This window comes from Martes martes (genome assembly GCF_963455335.1).
Source record: "Martes martes genome assembly, chromosome: 2".
NCBI classification, from domain to species: domain Eukaryota; kingdom Metazoa; phylum Chordata; class Mammalia; order Carnivora; family Mustelidae; genus Martes; species Martes martes.
Genome location: NC_137889.1, coordinates 80539786 through 80557758, shown reverse-complemented (window position 1 = coordinate 80557758; position 17973 = coordinate 80539786). Strand labels below are relative to the sequence as shown.

Genomic DNA, 17973 nt, shown 5'->3' with positions numbered 1-17973 from the left:
TCTTGATTTTGAGGGGGCTTCTCTGTGTCTCCTGGATTTCGATGTCTATTCCTTTTGCCAAATTAGGGAAATTCTCTACTATAACTTGCTCCAATATACCTTCTGCCCCTCTCTCTCTTTCTTCTTCTTCAGGGATCCCAATTATTCTAATATTGTTTCATCTTATGGTATCATTTATCTCTCTAGTTCTCCCTTCATGGTCTAGTAGTTGTTTATCTCTCTTTTCCTCAGCTTCTTTATGCTCCATGCTTTGGTCTATATCACTAATTCTCTCTTCTGCCTCATTTATCCTAGCAGTAAGAGCCTCCATTTTTTTTTTTAAGATTTTATTTATTTGACAGAGAGATCACAAGTAGGCAGAGAGGCAGGCAGAGACACAGGGGGAAGCAGGCTCCCTTCTGAGCAGAGAGCCCAATGTGTGGCTCAATCCCAGGACCCTGAGACCATAACCTGAGCCGAAGGCAGAGGCTTAACCCACTGAGCCACCCAGGCGCCCCAAGAGCCTCCATTTTTTTATTGCACCTCATTAAAAGCTTTTTTGATTTCAACTTGATTAGATTTTAGTTCTTTTATTTCTCCGGAAAGGGACTATACTTCTCCAGAAAGGAATTCTCTAGTATCTTCCATGCTCTTTTTGAGCCTATCTAGCACCTTGATAATTGTCATTCTGAACTCTAGTTCTGACATCTTGTTAATGTCTATATTGAATAGGTCCCTAGCCATCAGTACTTCCTCCTGGTGTTTTTTTTTTTTGTTGTTGTTGTTTTTTGTTTTTTTTTTTAGGTGAGTTTTTCCACCTTGTCACTCTATCCAGATAAGAATAGATGAGAGAAGAAGATACTAAAAAGGTAACAATGATCCCAGAAAAATATACAATATCCAAATCAGAAGAGACCCGAAACTGAGGGGAGAAGAAAGGAGAAAAAAAATAGTGAATAGAACAGGGCCATACATAGACTGGTGAATAGAACAGGGCCACACACTTGATTTTGGGTGTATTTTGGTCTCCTAGAAGAGACTGCCTCCCCAAATTTTAAAGAAAGAAAAACTTATATATATATTCAAAAATAAGGGTAAACACGATGAAGGGATGGAATAGGAGTGCAAAGATGAAATTTTTTAAAGAATTCTATAACAGGAATTGATAAGATAAGAAGTTGGTTGAAAAAAAAAAAAAGAGGGAAGAGTGTGATAGGCTGGAGACTAAAACAAAGCCATGTGCTTGATTTAGGGTATATTTTGATCTATTAGAAGAAACTGTATCCCAATATTTTACAGAAAGAAAAACCTATATGTATATAAAAAATAAGGTTAAATACAATGAAGGGATAGACTATGACTATAACAATAAAATTTTTAAAAGATTTTTTAAAAAGGAATTGATAAGATAAAATAGTTAAAATATTAAAATAGGAAAGTGGAAAAAAATTGTAAATAGAATAAGAAAAAAATTAAAAATTTTAAAAATTCAACTTTGAAAGACTAAAGAATCATGGGGAAAAGGCCATGAATTCTATGTGCTGTATTCCCATAACTCTGAAGTTTTGCAGTTCTCATTGATTGGTGAACTTGGTCTTGGCTGGATGTTCTTATTAATCTTCTCAGGGAGGGGCCTGTTGCAGTGATTCTCAAATTTCTTTGCCCAAGGAGGAATTGCACTGCCCTTGCCAGGGGCCAGGTTAAGTACTATGCTCAGATTTTGCTCTTGGTAGCTTTTATTCCCTGAATACTTTCCATACAGCTTTGGAGGAGAATAATAATAATAATGAATCTCTGACCCAGGGGAGCCCATAGCTTGGGGTCCCACTCCTCAGTGCACCCTCAGAGAAAAGCAGTCAATCCCTCCTGTCTCCCATGTCTCCAGCAGCACTCGGTGCTCACCCAGCCTGTGACCGAGTGTTTCTATCTGTGGCATACAGCCCCATTTGGAGTTTTCAAACCCAGCAGATTCCTGCAGCGTGTTCCCTTGCCACTCCTCCCATAGGAGGAAGGAAGTGGTCTCCCTGGATCTGCCACTTGTATGGTCTCTGCCTGAAGAGCAGTGGCCTGACTTTGCCTCAGATCAGGGTTTAAGGTAACCCCGAGCTGAGAGCCCATTCCTCAGCTCTGTCTCTGCAGCTGGATTCCCTGCTTTGATACCTGGGAGCTCTGCCACACTCAGACACCCCTGGTGTTTTTGTGACCCCACGTGTCATGAGACCACACTGTCCCCACAAGGGCTGTACCCCCGGCTTAGCCTCTGGAGCGACATCCCTCCGTGGAGCAGACTTCTAAAAGTTCTGATTTTGTGCTCCACTGCTCCACCGCTTCCAGGGAGCCAGCCCCTCCCCCTGTAGTCTATCTTCCTGTATATCGCCTCTCCCCATGTCCTACCTTCCAGAAAGTGATTGCTTTTCTGTTCCTAGAATTGCCACTCTTCTTCTCTTTGATCTCCTGTTGAGTTTGTAGGTGTTCAGAATGGTTTGATAACTATCTATCTGAACTCCTGGGACTTGATGATATTTAGGTCTCATACTCCTCCACCATCTTGCTCCTTTCCCCCCTCCTCCCCCAGAGGAGAATTCCTCTTAAAACCATCCATGACACCATAGTGCCCTTAAAAAAAAAAAAAAAAGGGAATGCAATCATGCTGAGCATGTTATTTTTTTCTTCTTTTCTTTAACAGTCATGACTGTCTATCCATGTCAACACACCTCCAACATCAATTTAAATGACAAAAGAAGATTGAAGGAATCATAACTAATATTCTAGGAACAGTGTGCTGTATTTCAATACTTAAGAAAGTACTGTTTCTTTAAATGTGGTTCAAATACTACTTACAGAAGACTCACCTACAGAAGAGGCACCTACAGTGCCCATAGTGGAGACCTGGGGACCCATCTCTGACCTATAAAATCAGGACCTCTAGGTGGGGGAGCCAGAAATTTACTTTTGTCAACAAGATCCCAGATGATGTTTATCTTACTAAGTCTGAGAATCTCTTGTTTCTTTTAAAGAGAAGAACTATTTTTCCCAACACACTAGATTTTTTCTGTTTTCTTAAACTTTTCTGCTCTCTGGTTTTTATTTCAGGAGACAACAATGGATGGTCTTTGCAATTTGACAAGTATTTTGCCAGTTACTACAGAATGACTTCCCCATATCCCTTTGAGACACAAACATTGGAATGCTGTAAGTAATCAAAAGGATTGAGTCTCCTTTTCCATGAGTTCATAAAAAGATACCATGCTTTTAAAAGTTGGATCCAACATATGTGTTTGAAAAGGTTAGCTATAGTCTTCTAACAGCAAACTCTATTAGACATGCAGCCTTAATTTGGGGATTTTGTTTAAAAGTGACTCAAGGATCTTAAGTATGAAAGCAATATATCATGCTAGATATTGTGAACAAAATTAATGTCCATCAGCCAGGATTACTACTTTATGTCCCTTTTTCACAATCATAGGCTCTGATACATGGGAAATTGTAGAAAAGGAAGAACAGAGAAGCTGTTCGCATTTTAATGTCTGCAAGTGAAAAAGCTTCTGGAGTCTAAACTACTTTAGAACTACAAAAATCCTCATTAATTATAACCTGCTATGCTTAGTCACATACTGAAAACCTCCAAAAACACTGACAGAGTGGTGGGAGGGTACAACCTCAGGACTGACTGTGATACTTTGGAACAGGAAGACCTTGTAAACAACTCCTTTTAATAAATTTTTAATAACTTTTAATTTTTAAATTTTAATTTAATTTTAAATTTTAAATTTTAAATTTTAAATTTTAATTTAATTTAATTTAATTTTAATAACTTTAAATTTTTAAATTTTTAATAACTCCTTTAATAAATTATGGAAATGTAATTTTGTGCCTTGGAGCTATAATTTTGGTCCTAGTTTTACAAAACCTTGGTTAAATAGTGAGGGGGAGGGGGGCCCTTACTATAATTTTTCCTTTATGTTCACAAATTATAAAGTCAAGCTTTTTTAAAAAGGTTTAATTTTTTTGTCTTCAATATTCAAAAGAGATTAATAAAAAATACTAACAGTCCCCCATTTAAAGGAGTGTACATCCATCCTGTAAACACACAGGCTACTCAGCAATCTGCCTCAGCCTCACATTTTCTCACAGAGACCAAATATTTGATCCCTAAAACCTTTTGGGAAAGAAAAAATGTGACAGGTGTAATTTACCTGCTAATACAACACAAAAAAATTAAAGGATTATGCCATGTTATCTCAAAACATAGGGTTTTTTTCCTTGTTTTATTGTATTGCCTTTTCTTTTCATATCTTAAATTTAAAAATTAAGAAATTTTCATTTCTTAAATTTTAATTGAATCTTTCTATATCTCCTTATTTCTAAATGGATTTTATGCAGTTTACAATAAAAATCTGGCTGCTAACAGACTTAAGTCATTAATATAACATATAAGACAAAAATTCAACAATGAATGGGAAAGGAAATGGGAAGAAAAATTATATAAGGAAATCCTCACTGAGAAAAGTTTAGTATCTGTGTCCAAAGCTTAGTTCTGAATTTTGTAGTCATCAGGCTAAAGAAGGAAGATAATGGGTTACATAACTTTTATAGCCTGGCTTGTAAAGCAAAGACAAACAAATGAGGGAAAACACAGATCAAGTCAGCAAGAGAGATAACTTTTTGCCTAATTCTGAACTCTGGGAGAAGTGTGTCCTTAAGTATAACTACATAGGAAGAATGGAGCTACACAGTAAATGATATACCAAAAAAAAATTTTATTATCAGTTTTTAGTAAAAAACAAATATATAATTTTCAATTCGAGTTCTTATAAAGTTAGTTCAGGATGTGGTGGTAATAAATAACTAAATGTCTTTTGCAAGCATAAAAGCAGTATGAAACAGAATGGAAAGAGTAGTGTAAATTTGGAGGTGAAACTTTAAGTTCCTTTTGTACTACCTTATGTAAATGATTATTATAAGGATTTATTGGAAATTAAACTGAGAATGGCTTATAATAATTTTTGGCTAGGTGAAAGAGTGTGAAGAATTGGCTTTTATAAAGTCACCTCTCAAGAACAATATCTTGGAAAATATATCTATCATTAACCAATGTATTATTAAAGTTTAAACTTGAGGGATATAGAAAGTACAAAGATTTAGAATTGTTTGTTTACTCAACCATAATTTCACCACTCAGAGGCTACCGAAATTAACTTGCTTGTGCATTATTCATCTTTTTTTATTTTAACATTGTTGAAATTTCCTGTACAAACCATTTTTATCATATTTTCACTTAGCATTTTAGTATAATCAGGTATCATGCTGTTACAAGCTGTTTTTGAAAATACTATATAATATATTTTTAAGTGAAATAATGTGCTTAATCATTCTTTTGATGTTGGATATTTAGGTGTTATTTTTTCATTTTTCCTTATTACAGGTAACCCTGTTAATCAACATATATGAATTATCTTAACTCCATCAATATAAACAGAAAAAACACATTGAAAGTAATGTTAATTTCACTCCCTCCATTTTTACCCTTCCTAGTCTCACTCTCACACCCTTCATCCTCTCTCCCAATCCACACCCTTCTTTCCCCACAACACTCATGTTAGACGTGGCTTATAACTTGGAGACAGAATCAGTTTTCAGCTTCAGAGATCCGTAGCCAAATGGTTACTTATAACCATAAAACTGTTTAAAAGTTCTTGGCGGAGACTCGGTTTACAAAAAACACAAATCCTAAGTTATGATTTTGACCTCTTATAACCCTGAAAAATAGTCAGGAGAGTTATTTGGGAGGAGAGGAAGAACACCTGTCACCCCATAGCTGAGCAAAGGGATATTTACTAGGTCAAAGTCTCCCACTTGCTACCCAACTGTGCTCATTAACAGTCATCCACCAGCTTTGTCATAGAAATCTCTTCTTTACCATTAGACACTTTTCTGCTCTGTGGAAGCTTGACTGTAAAGATCATAAACTGGAAGCCTACCAGCAGAAAATTCTCATAGAAAGTTTTGTTTGTTCTGTGATGTTTTAAAATATTTTGAGTGGGCAATTCTCATTATTCAAATAGGTAATTATCAACACAACGTATTTCTGGCTTCTTTGAGAAAGTTGGTTGACTTGGCTACACATGTTCCTATCCTAATATGGCAACAGGAGAAGCAGGTCCACTGGGACATCTGGATAAGGCCAACACCTATTTTGCCAGTGCCCTGTAGACATGAGTCTGTAACCTCTGCTATTCAGGTCAGGGTTTCAAAGTAAATGTAGAGGGAAAGCATTTCTCGTAACTCTCGTTCATCAACCATTCCCCACAGAGACAGGAATCACACTCTATTATACTGAATAACAATCTTATTCTACTATTGAGCTATATGAACACATCATTGCAAGTCTCTAATAGACTTTAGAACTATGGGATCACATCTTTAAAACTATGACTGCAGCCCCACAAGATGGCCAAAGGCAAACATCCAATTCTCCCTCTCCCCAACATTAGCAGTGAGAGTAGAATGGTTGGCTATGCATAAAAAAAGTTCACTCCCATAAATGACATTTTTAGACATCTTTACATCCCTACATAAGCCAAAAGAAGATCATTTTAAAAAAAAATCCTTTAAAGAACTCCTGAATTTTCCAGGAAAAAACAAAAAAAGAATTCTACCAACACTATGGTTCATGTTTAGTTCTCTTTCTCACCAGTTAAAAATAACTTAGTCTTCCATTAAGAGTTTGATTATGCTATTAATACTTTAGTCTTAAATAGCAGCTTTAATATGGACATTAAAGCCCATCACACACTATCATGTCACCTCTGAACATAACCACTCACCTTGGGTGAGTAAAAGCAGATGACGTCACTCATTTTGCAACAAATGGAAAAGAGCAGTCTGCTATTTACAGAAATGCATGGGCTGGTAAATGTGTCTGTTTTATCTTAATGTTGTAGCATCATTTTAACATTAAATTAAAAGCAAACTTTGTAACCTTAATTTAAAGCATTGCCCATATTGCTTGGGTAAAACATACTTTTGTACTAAATAATTTTCTCATAGCTTTTCATTTCTTTCTTTCCATTACCCTCCTCTTCCTGGTCCCTCACTATCCCCATTCCTTACAACTTCCTTCTTATTCAGTGGTCGGTTCTGTGCCCATGCAATGTCTTTGCCGAGGTTTAGAGGTTGACTGTGATGAGACCAATTTACGAGCTGTTCCATCAGTTTCTTCAAATGTGACTGTAATGTAAGTAGAAAAGAATGGCTTCATCCTGACAGCCAGAATAGCACCTGTAAAATTGTATCATAATTAAGGCCTTGTCATTATTAATGCATTTTTATTCAAAGATGATGTCATTGTTCTCGGTCAATTATAATGATTGCTGCTATTTATTTTACATTTATTAAATGCTAGGTTCCACTCTAAATTATTCTACATATTAATTTACTTAGTCCCTCATAATAATCCTATGGAGTATTTAGATATATTAACTTATGTAGACCTTCATAATAATCCCATTTAATATTTAGTATTATCATATTTGATCTAAACAAAAGATGTCATCATTTGTGTGCTACTAAAGAAAAAAGACTGCCGGTTAAACTATTATATAGAGCTTTCTTATTACAAGAACTGACATTTATTGAAAGAGCTCTTTTAGACTTTGTTGGAAACACTCTTATCTCTAAATAAAAAAAGAAGACAAGTGAAATAAATGGGATAAAATATTCCCAGAACTTACTTGACATTTAAAATCTAACTCTTCTGAATCACATTTGACTCAGAGATGTTGATGTCTGCCCCCGCCCAAATAACTCAAACTTCTGTATGTAAAAGAAACTTATCCTCATAATAAGTGGTTTGCTGATCCAGTACTAATTTGAATTCAGCAAACTTTAGCAACATAGTCACACACATTTGGCTAAAACTTTTCAAAAGAAATCAGTGGAGGGAAGATATTTTAATCTGATGTTTTTGCTGAGTTTTTTGTTTCAACCAGATGTTTTAATGCCATATGGCTCTGACTTTTGAGTACATGAAGACAGAAAAGGAGTAATTCTTAAGTTTACAAATATCGGCAAGTCCTGCCTTTGCCAACCCAAACCACATAACGTGGCAACTCATATGCTTGACATATAAGGAGCAGAGAGAGCTAGAGCTCAGTCTCTGTCAGCCAGGATGCCGTTAAATTAACAAAATCTGGGAGGCTTTACTCAATCAATGGTGACCTGAAGAATTTATCCAAATTGATAATGAGCTAAAAACATCAAACAGGTTATGAGACTGAAAAAACATCAAACAGGTTAAACCACAAAGACTTGTTTTCCCCAAAGGAGCTGACAGTCCCGCCTGAACTAAGGCTGGCATTCTAGCCTAACCTCAAGTCACCATAGCTCTTTTTCATACTAATTCGTCTTAATAGAAAACAATAATAATATTTTACTAGAATAAAATAATAATCTGAGGGTCTGTGGAGAGTTTCCATGATTTAAATCATGACTGGACCTGCTTGGTGTAAAAATTGAGATGATTTGATTCTATTTTCAAAGAGAAACATTTATCACCCCCACTGTTCGTATCATATTACCAGAAAGTCAGTCAAAGAATACGCTGAGGCTGCCAGTCTCATTTTTCCCTTTCCTACAAGTAAGAACTGAATCTGTTCTTCCACAAATTAACTAACCTTTGCATAAGAAAGGAAGAGAAGGAGAGAACTGGGGAATGGAAGAAAATAGGAAATGACTAACCAGAGAGCACATGTCTTTAAAGAATACCCAAAGGCATTCAAGTTAAAATGTACTGGCTCAGAACATTCATACATACATTCATAAAGAGGTGTGTGCAGTCCTGTGGGCCACCAACTTTCAGTCCTTGGTATAGAGAAAAAAACTGGGATGGGATAGCTCCTCATGACGATGGGCTACAGGAAAGCAAAGGAGAAAGAAATGTCCAAGATGATTTCAGGCTTTCCATCCCGAGTAATAGAGTGCTGGGAGGATGGGGGACTTGGTGACAGTAAGTGGGAAAGATTAGGACTCCAATCTCTGATGCCTTTTCCAACTTTGGGTTAACAGATCAGTCAATAGAAATTCTCTACAGGCATTCGGAGATGTAGAAATAAAGCTCAGGAGTCTGTGTCTGTAACGCTTTATTTTTTGTTAAAAAATAGCAATTTCTTGTGCTTTGGTTTGAGCAGCTTGATTCAGGTTGTCCATTTCTACTTTACTCTGCAGTAAACGTTAACTCCAACTCAGCGTCACAACTCGCCCCAGTCTTCGTTCAATTCCACAGAGAAAGGAACTGTAGGCTTTACAGCAAATACATTAAAAGAGTAAATATCAAATTTTATTACAGAGCTCATTCCATATTTTGAATTGGAACTCTCATAGGGAAATGTTGGAAATAGACTAAATCATATGTAAGTATCAAAGAAACCAATAATCTCAGTAATATTTATTGGAGTGGGAATTTTTAAGACATTTCACATAAATGCAATTGAACAAAAGAGACGAACAGATAAATATGATGATTTATGTCTTGTTTGGGCTTCCTAAACATTAGTTTTGACTGTGTGAGGGCTGACTGAAAGATCCTGGAATTTAATCACTAAACTACACAATCTAATTGTAAGAACTTTATCAAAACTATAGCTAACTTTGGCAATAATAATTAAACTAGGTAGTTTCTCTCTTTTGCACACACACACCACTTTGTAAAGAATTGGACTTGGAATATTACATTTTTAAAACACAAAAATTTATCATATTAAAAAGTTTTTTTGGCTTGTCCTATTCAGTAAGAATAACACTTCCATTTCAACATGGTATTATGAAAATATGGAGAATGCTATGTGTTAAAATATTTGACATCATTTAGAAAGAAGTCGCCTATAAATCCTAGGCACTATCAATAAAAAACCAACTTTCTAAGAAACATAATTTAGGAATCCTTAAATGAGACTTCCTTCCCTCCAGTGTAACCTTTCCACTCACGTGCAATTCACCTCTTCTTCCTGCATTCTCTCATAGAACCCCACTCGTGTCTCTTTGAAGCACATCATTCTTCCTTGTGCTATAGTGATCGGAGTCTTAATCTTCTCTACCAGAAAAAAGGAAGTGCCCGAAGCTCAATGGAGTTTTTCTATATATCCTCCAAAGTTCCCAGCAGATACCATAAACCCTGAACACCGTTTTTGAAATGAAGTCACATGAAAATAAATAAAAAATAAAACAAGATGAGAGCCTTTTTAGCCCTAGGCTATAAAACTAAAGTTATCATCCAAAGAAACCCTCTATATATAGACAAAATATGTTCTTTGTCACCCAAATAGAGTATAAGCTTCTTAAGAGCCGTGACATTATCCTTTTTTCCCCCGAAGTATAAATGGAAGGCATTCAACAGACATTGAGAAAATGAATGAATGCCTGAATGAATGAACACATTTTTGAAAACACACTAAGCTTTTATCAATATTTTTAAATCAAACTCAAATATTCAACCATTTGTTTTTATACAACAGAAACATGTACTACAGGATATAAAGAAGAACTGAAGATCCAAGCCAAGTGAGAAGGATTAGGAGGACAGGAATTCTCAATTAGCTAACATAAGAAATGAACGAACGTTTAGAGATAGCCCGGCAGCTACGATTTCAAAAGAGAGTTCGTAGTTAATCAGCCTTTGGCATTCATTCATTAAAAAACCACTAATGACTGTTACGTACAGTCCAGAACTTAAGTTTTTCTTTTTCTTTTCATTACTACCCTCCAAGCTCTTTTAGACATTTTTTTTTCTATTTGTCCCCTCCTGTGAAATTTTAATATTATACATAGACTCCTCTCTATCTGTTTATGTATACCCGTTCTCCATCCATTTAAAAAGGTAAAATGAGATTTTTTTCTCCCTCCTTAAGAACCAGTTTTCACACTTCGGAGCAATAACATCCCCATTGATAATACATGGTCTCCTAGACTATAAAATAACATTTCTCAAATTAGGTTCCAAAGCTGTGTTCTGAGGGAGTCTGAGAAACTATTTTGCTTTAAGAAGTTTTCACTATCAAATTTAAGCAACACTGGTCCAAACCAATATAACAACTAACATTGGTAGCGCCTACTGTATGATGCTGTTGTAACCAAGTCCTTTTTGCCCGTCGGGCATCTCCAAGTGTTTATCCCACAGTGGTCAACCTAGAGACAATATAATCTATTGCTCACTTAACAAGAAACATCTGCTCCATCGTATTATCTAAAGACAGTAACAATTGCACCATATTATTACAGGTCATCTAGTACAAATCGATGCTTTCACAGTTAAAGAGATTGACAAGGAAATATTATGTATGGTTCTTGCAAGGGACTCCAGCTGCAACAGTTTGGGTGTTTGTACATTTGGTTTGGTTTTTTGCTTCTTTAATTTTGTTCCTACTGCCTTACACTGCTTTTCTTTAAGACATTAAAGGTTTAGGTCTTTTCCAGTACAACCACAACTATGTGCACCTAGTTTGTGCCAAACTACATATCAAATTGTGATTCAAGGGGAAATCTTTCTATACAATTTCCTAGAAATTGAAATGAAATCACTTATTGAATAAAGAGTGTTCAGTTGTACTTACCAATTGACAGTTGCCTTCATAATTAATTTTAAAAGGAAGTAAAAGTCATGGAATGTGAGCAATGAAATATTGAAGAATATAAAATTACTTAAGCTCTTATATGTTCTTTAAACAGAAAACAGTATTTTTATTGTCACTTCAAAACCAAGATGGTTTCTAGTGTCTGTTAAATAAAAAGAAAAAAGGAAAATGAACTGATAATTATTTTCCCAGTTACATTATTTTTGTGTTTTGTTAGAATTACAATGTTGTAGCCTAAATTTAAGACAAATATCTTTAATAATACAAAACTAACAGTTAGATTTAGTTCAAATGGTACTGTGGATATGAGAGTAACACCATGAAATAAAATGTTTCCTGAAAGTTGGTACTACACTAAATCAAGCTTGTAATTATTTACACTGTTCTGTAAACTGTTGTAGTTTAAAAGTAAAGAAAGAAACACTTTAAGAACCACAATTTACATTTATTTCAGGTCACTGCAGTGGAACTTAATACGAAAGCTTCCTCCTGATGGCTTCAAGAAGTACCATAATCTTCAAAAACTGTAAGAAAAAATTTAACTCCCCGTGTTAAAATTAACACATCATTTTGGCCTGTCTTTTCCCACCTCTGCACAGACCAACACTATATCGCCGCTTAAGTCCAATCCGTCCTCGGAAAATTATTTAGCTGTTAGCTAGAGATTACCAGGTAACTTTTTATTGAGGAGTTCTAGAAGTCATTCTAGAAAAATCACACTTATTCCCAAAGAAACTGGAGCATGCAAGATATGAGTTCTCCTGGCACACACTAGCCTGTGAAGAATTTTCTTCCATATGTTTGCAAATTCGTTCTCCACCTAAGAGAGCAAGTCATGGTGGTTGGAAACCCCAGAGCATGTTGTTTGGGGGACTTAATTCCATTTTCATATCTGCCATGCAGTTTTTTATTTTCGATTCATGTAGTATCTGACTTGCTAGATTCCCATCAGTTCAGCATTTTCATGTATACTCCAAAAATCCATAATGGCGCAGGTTGTGCTTACCTGTTATTCGTCCAACTCTGTGACTAAATCTTATCATACTTGAACTGTTGGGTTAAATATCCTCAGCCTGAATCATGGTCTCTAGAAAACATCCGAGAATTCCTAGATTCATTTTCATACCTATGTCGGTTTTAGTTCTGGTCTTACACTGAAGAAACCTCACACATAGTTGTATATATATCTGTACGTTCTTCTTTAAGATAACAGAAGTAGAACAAAATCAGAATAAAAATTAATCTATTCCATTCGATGAAAGGTACTCAAAACCCAGATAACCTGCAAAAAAGTATGTTTCGTATTTAAAAATAAAAATTTCACTAAAAATGACATTCAAAACTACTGGATGTTTAACAATCGAGAGAAGAGCTTTTCAGAATTTGGCCTTATGTAAATATTTCAAGAGAATGCTTCTGTATTCTATTTTCTGATTTGGGGAGGCTGGGGAATTTTTCTGATCTGTAGCACCACCTTATGTCCACATGTTTAAAAGGAGTTAGTACTCCAATTTTAAATATCAAAATTCAGGTCTATGTAACACAGTAGTTTAGCATTTTTACATAATAAACATTGAACTAATTTTTTTAAGATTTTATTTTTAAGTAATCTCTACACAACGTGGGGCTCACACCCACAACCCCAAGATCAAGTCATGTGCTCTACTGACTGAGCCAGCCAGGCGTCCCAAATTACTTCTTGAACAGCCAAATTGTTTTAATTAATAGATCAAAATAGCCTAGTTACAAAAAAAAATTCTACTTGATTATTAGAGATATAGCTTCACTCAACCTTCATGCAATACGTTCTATTAATCATTAATCACGAAAATACTTAGAAACAAATAAATACATGCGTAAGCTTCTCTGCGTATTAGCATTCCCTATTTTGTAATTGAAATCACAATATGTTCTGTGAAATTGTTAAGTCCATAGTAAATTTAATAATATTTTTATAATCAAAGTTAGGTTTTCTTACATGTTGGAGAAATAGGGAATCTCCTTTAGTCAAAATTTCTAATCAACTAAGAATTTGTTCATACTGAGGGTGCCTGATTAAGTCTCTGACTCTTTTTTTTTTTTTTAAGATTTTATTTATTTATTTGAGAGAGAGGGCATGAGAGGGGGAAGGGTCAGAGGGAGAAGCAGACTCCGTGCTGAGCAAGGAGCTTGGTGCAGGGCTTGATTCTTGGACTTCAGGATCATGACCTGAGTTGAAGACGGAGCAGACACTTAACTGACTGAGCCACTCAGGTGCCCTGTGTCCGACTCTTGATTGTGGCTCAAGTCACAATCTCAAGGTTGTGAGCTCAAGCCTGAGCTGGGCTCTGCGCTCAGCCGGGAATCTGCTGGAGATTCTCTCTCCCTCCCTCTGCCCCCTACCCTGTGCTCCCTGTCTGTCTTTCTCTCTAAAATAAACAAATAAATCTCTTAAAAAATGTGTTCATATTGGTTTCTACCTTATTCCTCCTTGTATTTATAAAAATATATATATAAGCTTCAGAACTCCCTAAAGGACAATGGTGACCTGTATTCAGAACAAGAAGTCAGGCTTGAAGCCCTTATTTGTCATTTCCTACAACCTGGGGCCAGTACATGCAGAGGGACAAAGCTTTGCAAGGGTGCATTTGATGTAATTGCTTGGGTTCTGATATCTGTTTCCTTTGACCTCCAGTTAACCTGAGGCCAATCATCCTGGATGACTAGTTAACTATTTAAGATTGCATTCTTGTCTTGACCTGCCAGTCTAATTTCTATTCTTCTAGTCCTGAGTCTTTTTATTTCTTTTTTTTCTTTTGCCATAAATACTCCTTCTAAGCTTCATCAAGCACTTTTGGAGCAAGGCTTGGGGTGTCCAATTAATAAAATTAAAGCTAGGGGCGCCTGGGTGGCTCGGTGGGTTAAAGCCTCTGCCTTCGGCTCAGGTCATGATCCCAGAGTCCTGGGATTGAGCCCCGTGTCAGGCTCTCTGCTCAACGGGGAGCCTGCTTCCCTTCCTCTCTCTCTCTCTCTGCCTGCCTCTGCCTACTTGTGATCTCCGTCTGTGAAATAAATTAAAAAAATAAAATAAAATAATTAAAATTAAAGCTAACTTGTTGGGCAGATTTGTGATTAACATGGAATATGATCCAGGACCTTAAAGATGTCACATACTTGTACTTTTGCCAGCGTTATACTAAACACGGATCTTTCTATTATAGCAGGAAATGTTAAAAAGTCTGATTTCTGGGCCTGTTGGATTACTGAGTGCCTTACTATGCCTTAAAGTTTTACTTAAGGAAGATTCAAATATTAAATTTTTAACTATTACATGTTCATCTTTATAACTAGAATTTCTAAGTAAAGTTTGCCTAATCATACATGAAGTTAACAGCAAAACAAAATGACATGATATCTAGTTTCACTCAATTATCGTTAGGTCTACCTTTTTTTAATTAAAAAAAGAGGTTTAGGGGTAACTGGGTGGCTCAGTCAGTTAAGTGGCTGCCTTCACTTAGGTTGTGATACCTGGGTCCCGGGATCTAGTCTGGTGTGGGGCTCCCTGCTCAGCAGGGAGTCTGCTTCTCCCTCTGCCTGCTGCTCCCTCTGCTTGTGCTCTCTCTCTGTCAAATAAATAAATAAGATCTTTTAAAAAATAAATTCATAAAAAATAAAAAATAATTAAAATAAATAAAAAATGTTTATTATGGTAAAATAAGTAGTGTGTAAAATGCACCATCTTAACCAATTACAAGAGTGTATTCAGTGATCCATTAAGTGCATTCCCATTGTGCTAGGAGAACCACCACCCACCCAAAGAGCTCTTTACGTCTTGCAAAACTGAAACTGTGTCATTTTTTTTAATAATTATCTTCACAGGTGTCTGCAAAACAATAAGATTAGATCCATACCCATCTATGCATTCCGAGGACTCTACAGTCTTACTAAACTGTAAGTACCTGTGCAATCAGTTCACCAGTCCTGCAGTTTGCCCATTGCGTGGCAGCCCTCCTGCCCACAGCAAGGGAAGGGTGGGCACAGCCCAGTCCCTGGGGGGTTCCAGCTCAGACAGGACCATGCTTGAGTCCTGACTCCAGTAGTCCTTATTTCTTCACATCTTCATCAATACTTTTTATTGTCTGGGAGTTTGTTGCTTGGGGATTTTTTTTTTTTAACAGCCATCTTAATGGGTATGAAATGGTATTTCATTATAGTTAAAAGCAAAGCTTTTTAAAATTGGCTTTCTCAAAGTTCATTTCATTGAGTTTTACTAAGCAGCTGAACCTAACCTCCTGTAAGAATTAATAGCATGGAAATATAACCAAAAATCGCTTAAATCAACAACTTCCTGTATTTTTTCTTTTTTTTTTTCTTTTAATTCTTTTTTTATTAACATATAATGTGTAATTTGTTTCAGGGGTACAGGTCTGTGATTCATCAGTCTTACACAATTCACAGCACTCACCATAGCACATAACCTCCCCAGTGTTCATCAGCCAACCACCCCATCCCTCCTTCCTCCCCTCCCCTCCAGCAACCCTCAGTTTGTTTCCTGAGATTAAGATTCTCTTATGGTTTATCTCCCTCTTGGGTTTCAAATGAAACAACTTCCTATATTTCTATTTCTGCCCCCCTTGCTTTCTATCTTACACCACCTTTTTAAAATCCTAATCCAAGAAACTCATTCCAGCCAGATTCCTAGTTTGTGGCATGAGGGTCTGGGATTGAGGAAAGGCTGTCCAATTATTTTACTAGCAAAATGAAAGAAGGGTCCTGGAGACTCAAAGTCTTAAAAGTAACCACTTTTGACAAATCATCTTCCCTTCTATCCCATCCCTGTTCTTTACTCTCTTGGCAAATCACCCAAAGTCAATACTGGATTCATTCCCATTAGACTCCTGACTATCTTTCTCTCTAATGCCCCATGAATCTGTTTAAAACTTAGTAAACCACATCTGCTTGGTTTAATGTTCAGTGGATGTGAACAATAGTCCAGGCTTGGTTTAGAGTTCCACGGATGTGAAGAATAGTACCACAAATTTTAAAGGGTCCGCCATCTCCTTCCATAGTTATTCATAGCACTGGAATATTGTTTGGATATTAAAGATGTCACACACTTCTAGATTATCAGCGATAATCATTAGATTCCTCCTTTTCATTCATCCATAAATATTCATTAGCCATTGCAGTGTGTAAATTTTTCAGCTAGACACCATGGGGAGGTGGCATAGAAGATAAGTCAGACAGACTGCCTTCCAGCAGCTTACACCCTAAAGTTTCAGGCAAAGGGCTATGCTACCGCTAGAGAGAGGCATCCTCTTGCACTCTGGAAGCTTATAATCCAGGGTGGGGAAACAAAACCAGTTTTGTGATAAATCAGTTATATGCAAAATAATTAGAAAATGATAAAAGAGGTTACTTAATTAAATCCTAAACCTGTGTTGTTCAGACCAAAACTGCTACTAAGATTCACTGAAAGGGGTGTCTGGGCAGCTCAGTCAGTTAAGTATCTGATTCTTCGTTTTGGCAAAGGTCATGATCTCAGGTCATGGGATTGATCCTGGCATCATCGGGCTCTGCACTCAGAGCAGAGTCTGCTCGAGATTCTCTCCCTTTCCCTATGCCCCTCCTCCTGATTGTGCGTGCACTTACTCTCTCTCTCTCTAAAATAAATAAAATAAAATCTTAAAAAAAAAGATTCACTGAAATGAGTGACCATTTGGGATCTAGAGTAGTGAGGGATGACTCGGGAAAACAGACAGGACTGGGCTAAACAGATGAGTATAAGATGTGGGAGGGAGTCAAATGCCTTGTATCTAGGGGATTGCTATTGGCTTTTAAAGGAGACCCCTGAGGCACATGTACCCCAGTGTTTACAGCATCACTATTCACAATAGTCAAAATATGGAAAGAGCCCAAATGTCTACCAAAGGATGCGTGGATAAAGAAAATGTTAATACACACACACACACACACACACACACACACACACACACACAATGGATTATTACTGAACCATCAGAAAGAATGAAATCTTGCCATTTGCAATGACATGGATGAAACTAGAGAGTATTATGCTGAGGGAAATAAGTCAGTCAGAGAAAGAAAAGTACCATATGATTTCACTCATACGTGGAATTTACAAAACAAAACAGATGAACAGAGGAAAAGGGAGGGGAAAATAAAATAAGATAAAACCAGAGAGGGAGGCAAACCATAAGACACTCTTAACTATAGGGAACTGAGGGTGGCTGGAGGGGAGGGGGTGAGTGGGTGATGGGTGTTAAGGAGGCAATGGTTGGGATGAACACTGGGTGTTATATGCAAGTGATGAATCAATAAATTCTACCCCCTGAAACTAATATTACACTGTATGTTGACTAACTTG

General features: G+C 36.5%; 1 protein-coding gene across 4 annotated transcripts in view; it reads left to right on the top strand.

The window, feature by feature from the left end:
- Positions 1-17973, top strand: part of RXFP1 (relaxin family peptide receptor 1) — a gene marked incomplete at both ends in the record, with an annotated part of 100320 nt that overhangs the window by 55811 nt on the left and 26536 nt on the right. For 2 of the 4 annotated variants that reach the window (XM_080797157.1, XM_080797155.1), the window contains 4 exons: positions 3073-3171; positions 7111-7216; positions 12061-12132; positions 15465-15536. In XM_080797157.1, coding sequence (XP_080653283.1) covers positions 3073-3171; positions 7111-7216; positions 12061-12132; positions 15465-15536 — 349 coding nt within the window. Of the gene's footprint in view, positions 1-3072; positions 3172-7029; positions 7217-12060; positions 12133-15464; positions 15537-17973 lie in introns of all 4 variants that reach the window. The other 2 variants (XM_080797154.1, XM_080797156.1) reach the window with 2 other exon arrangements.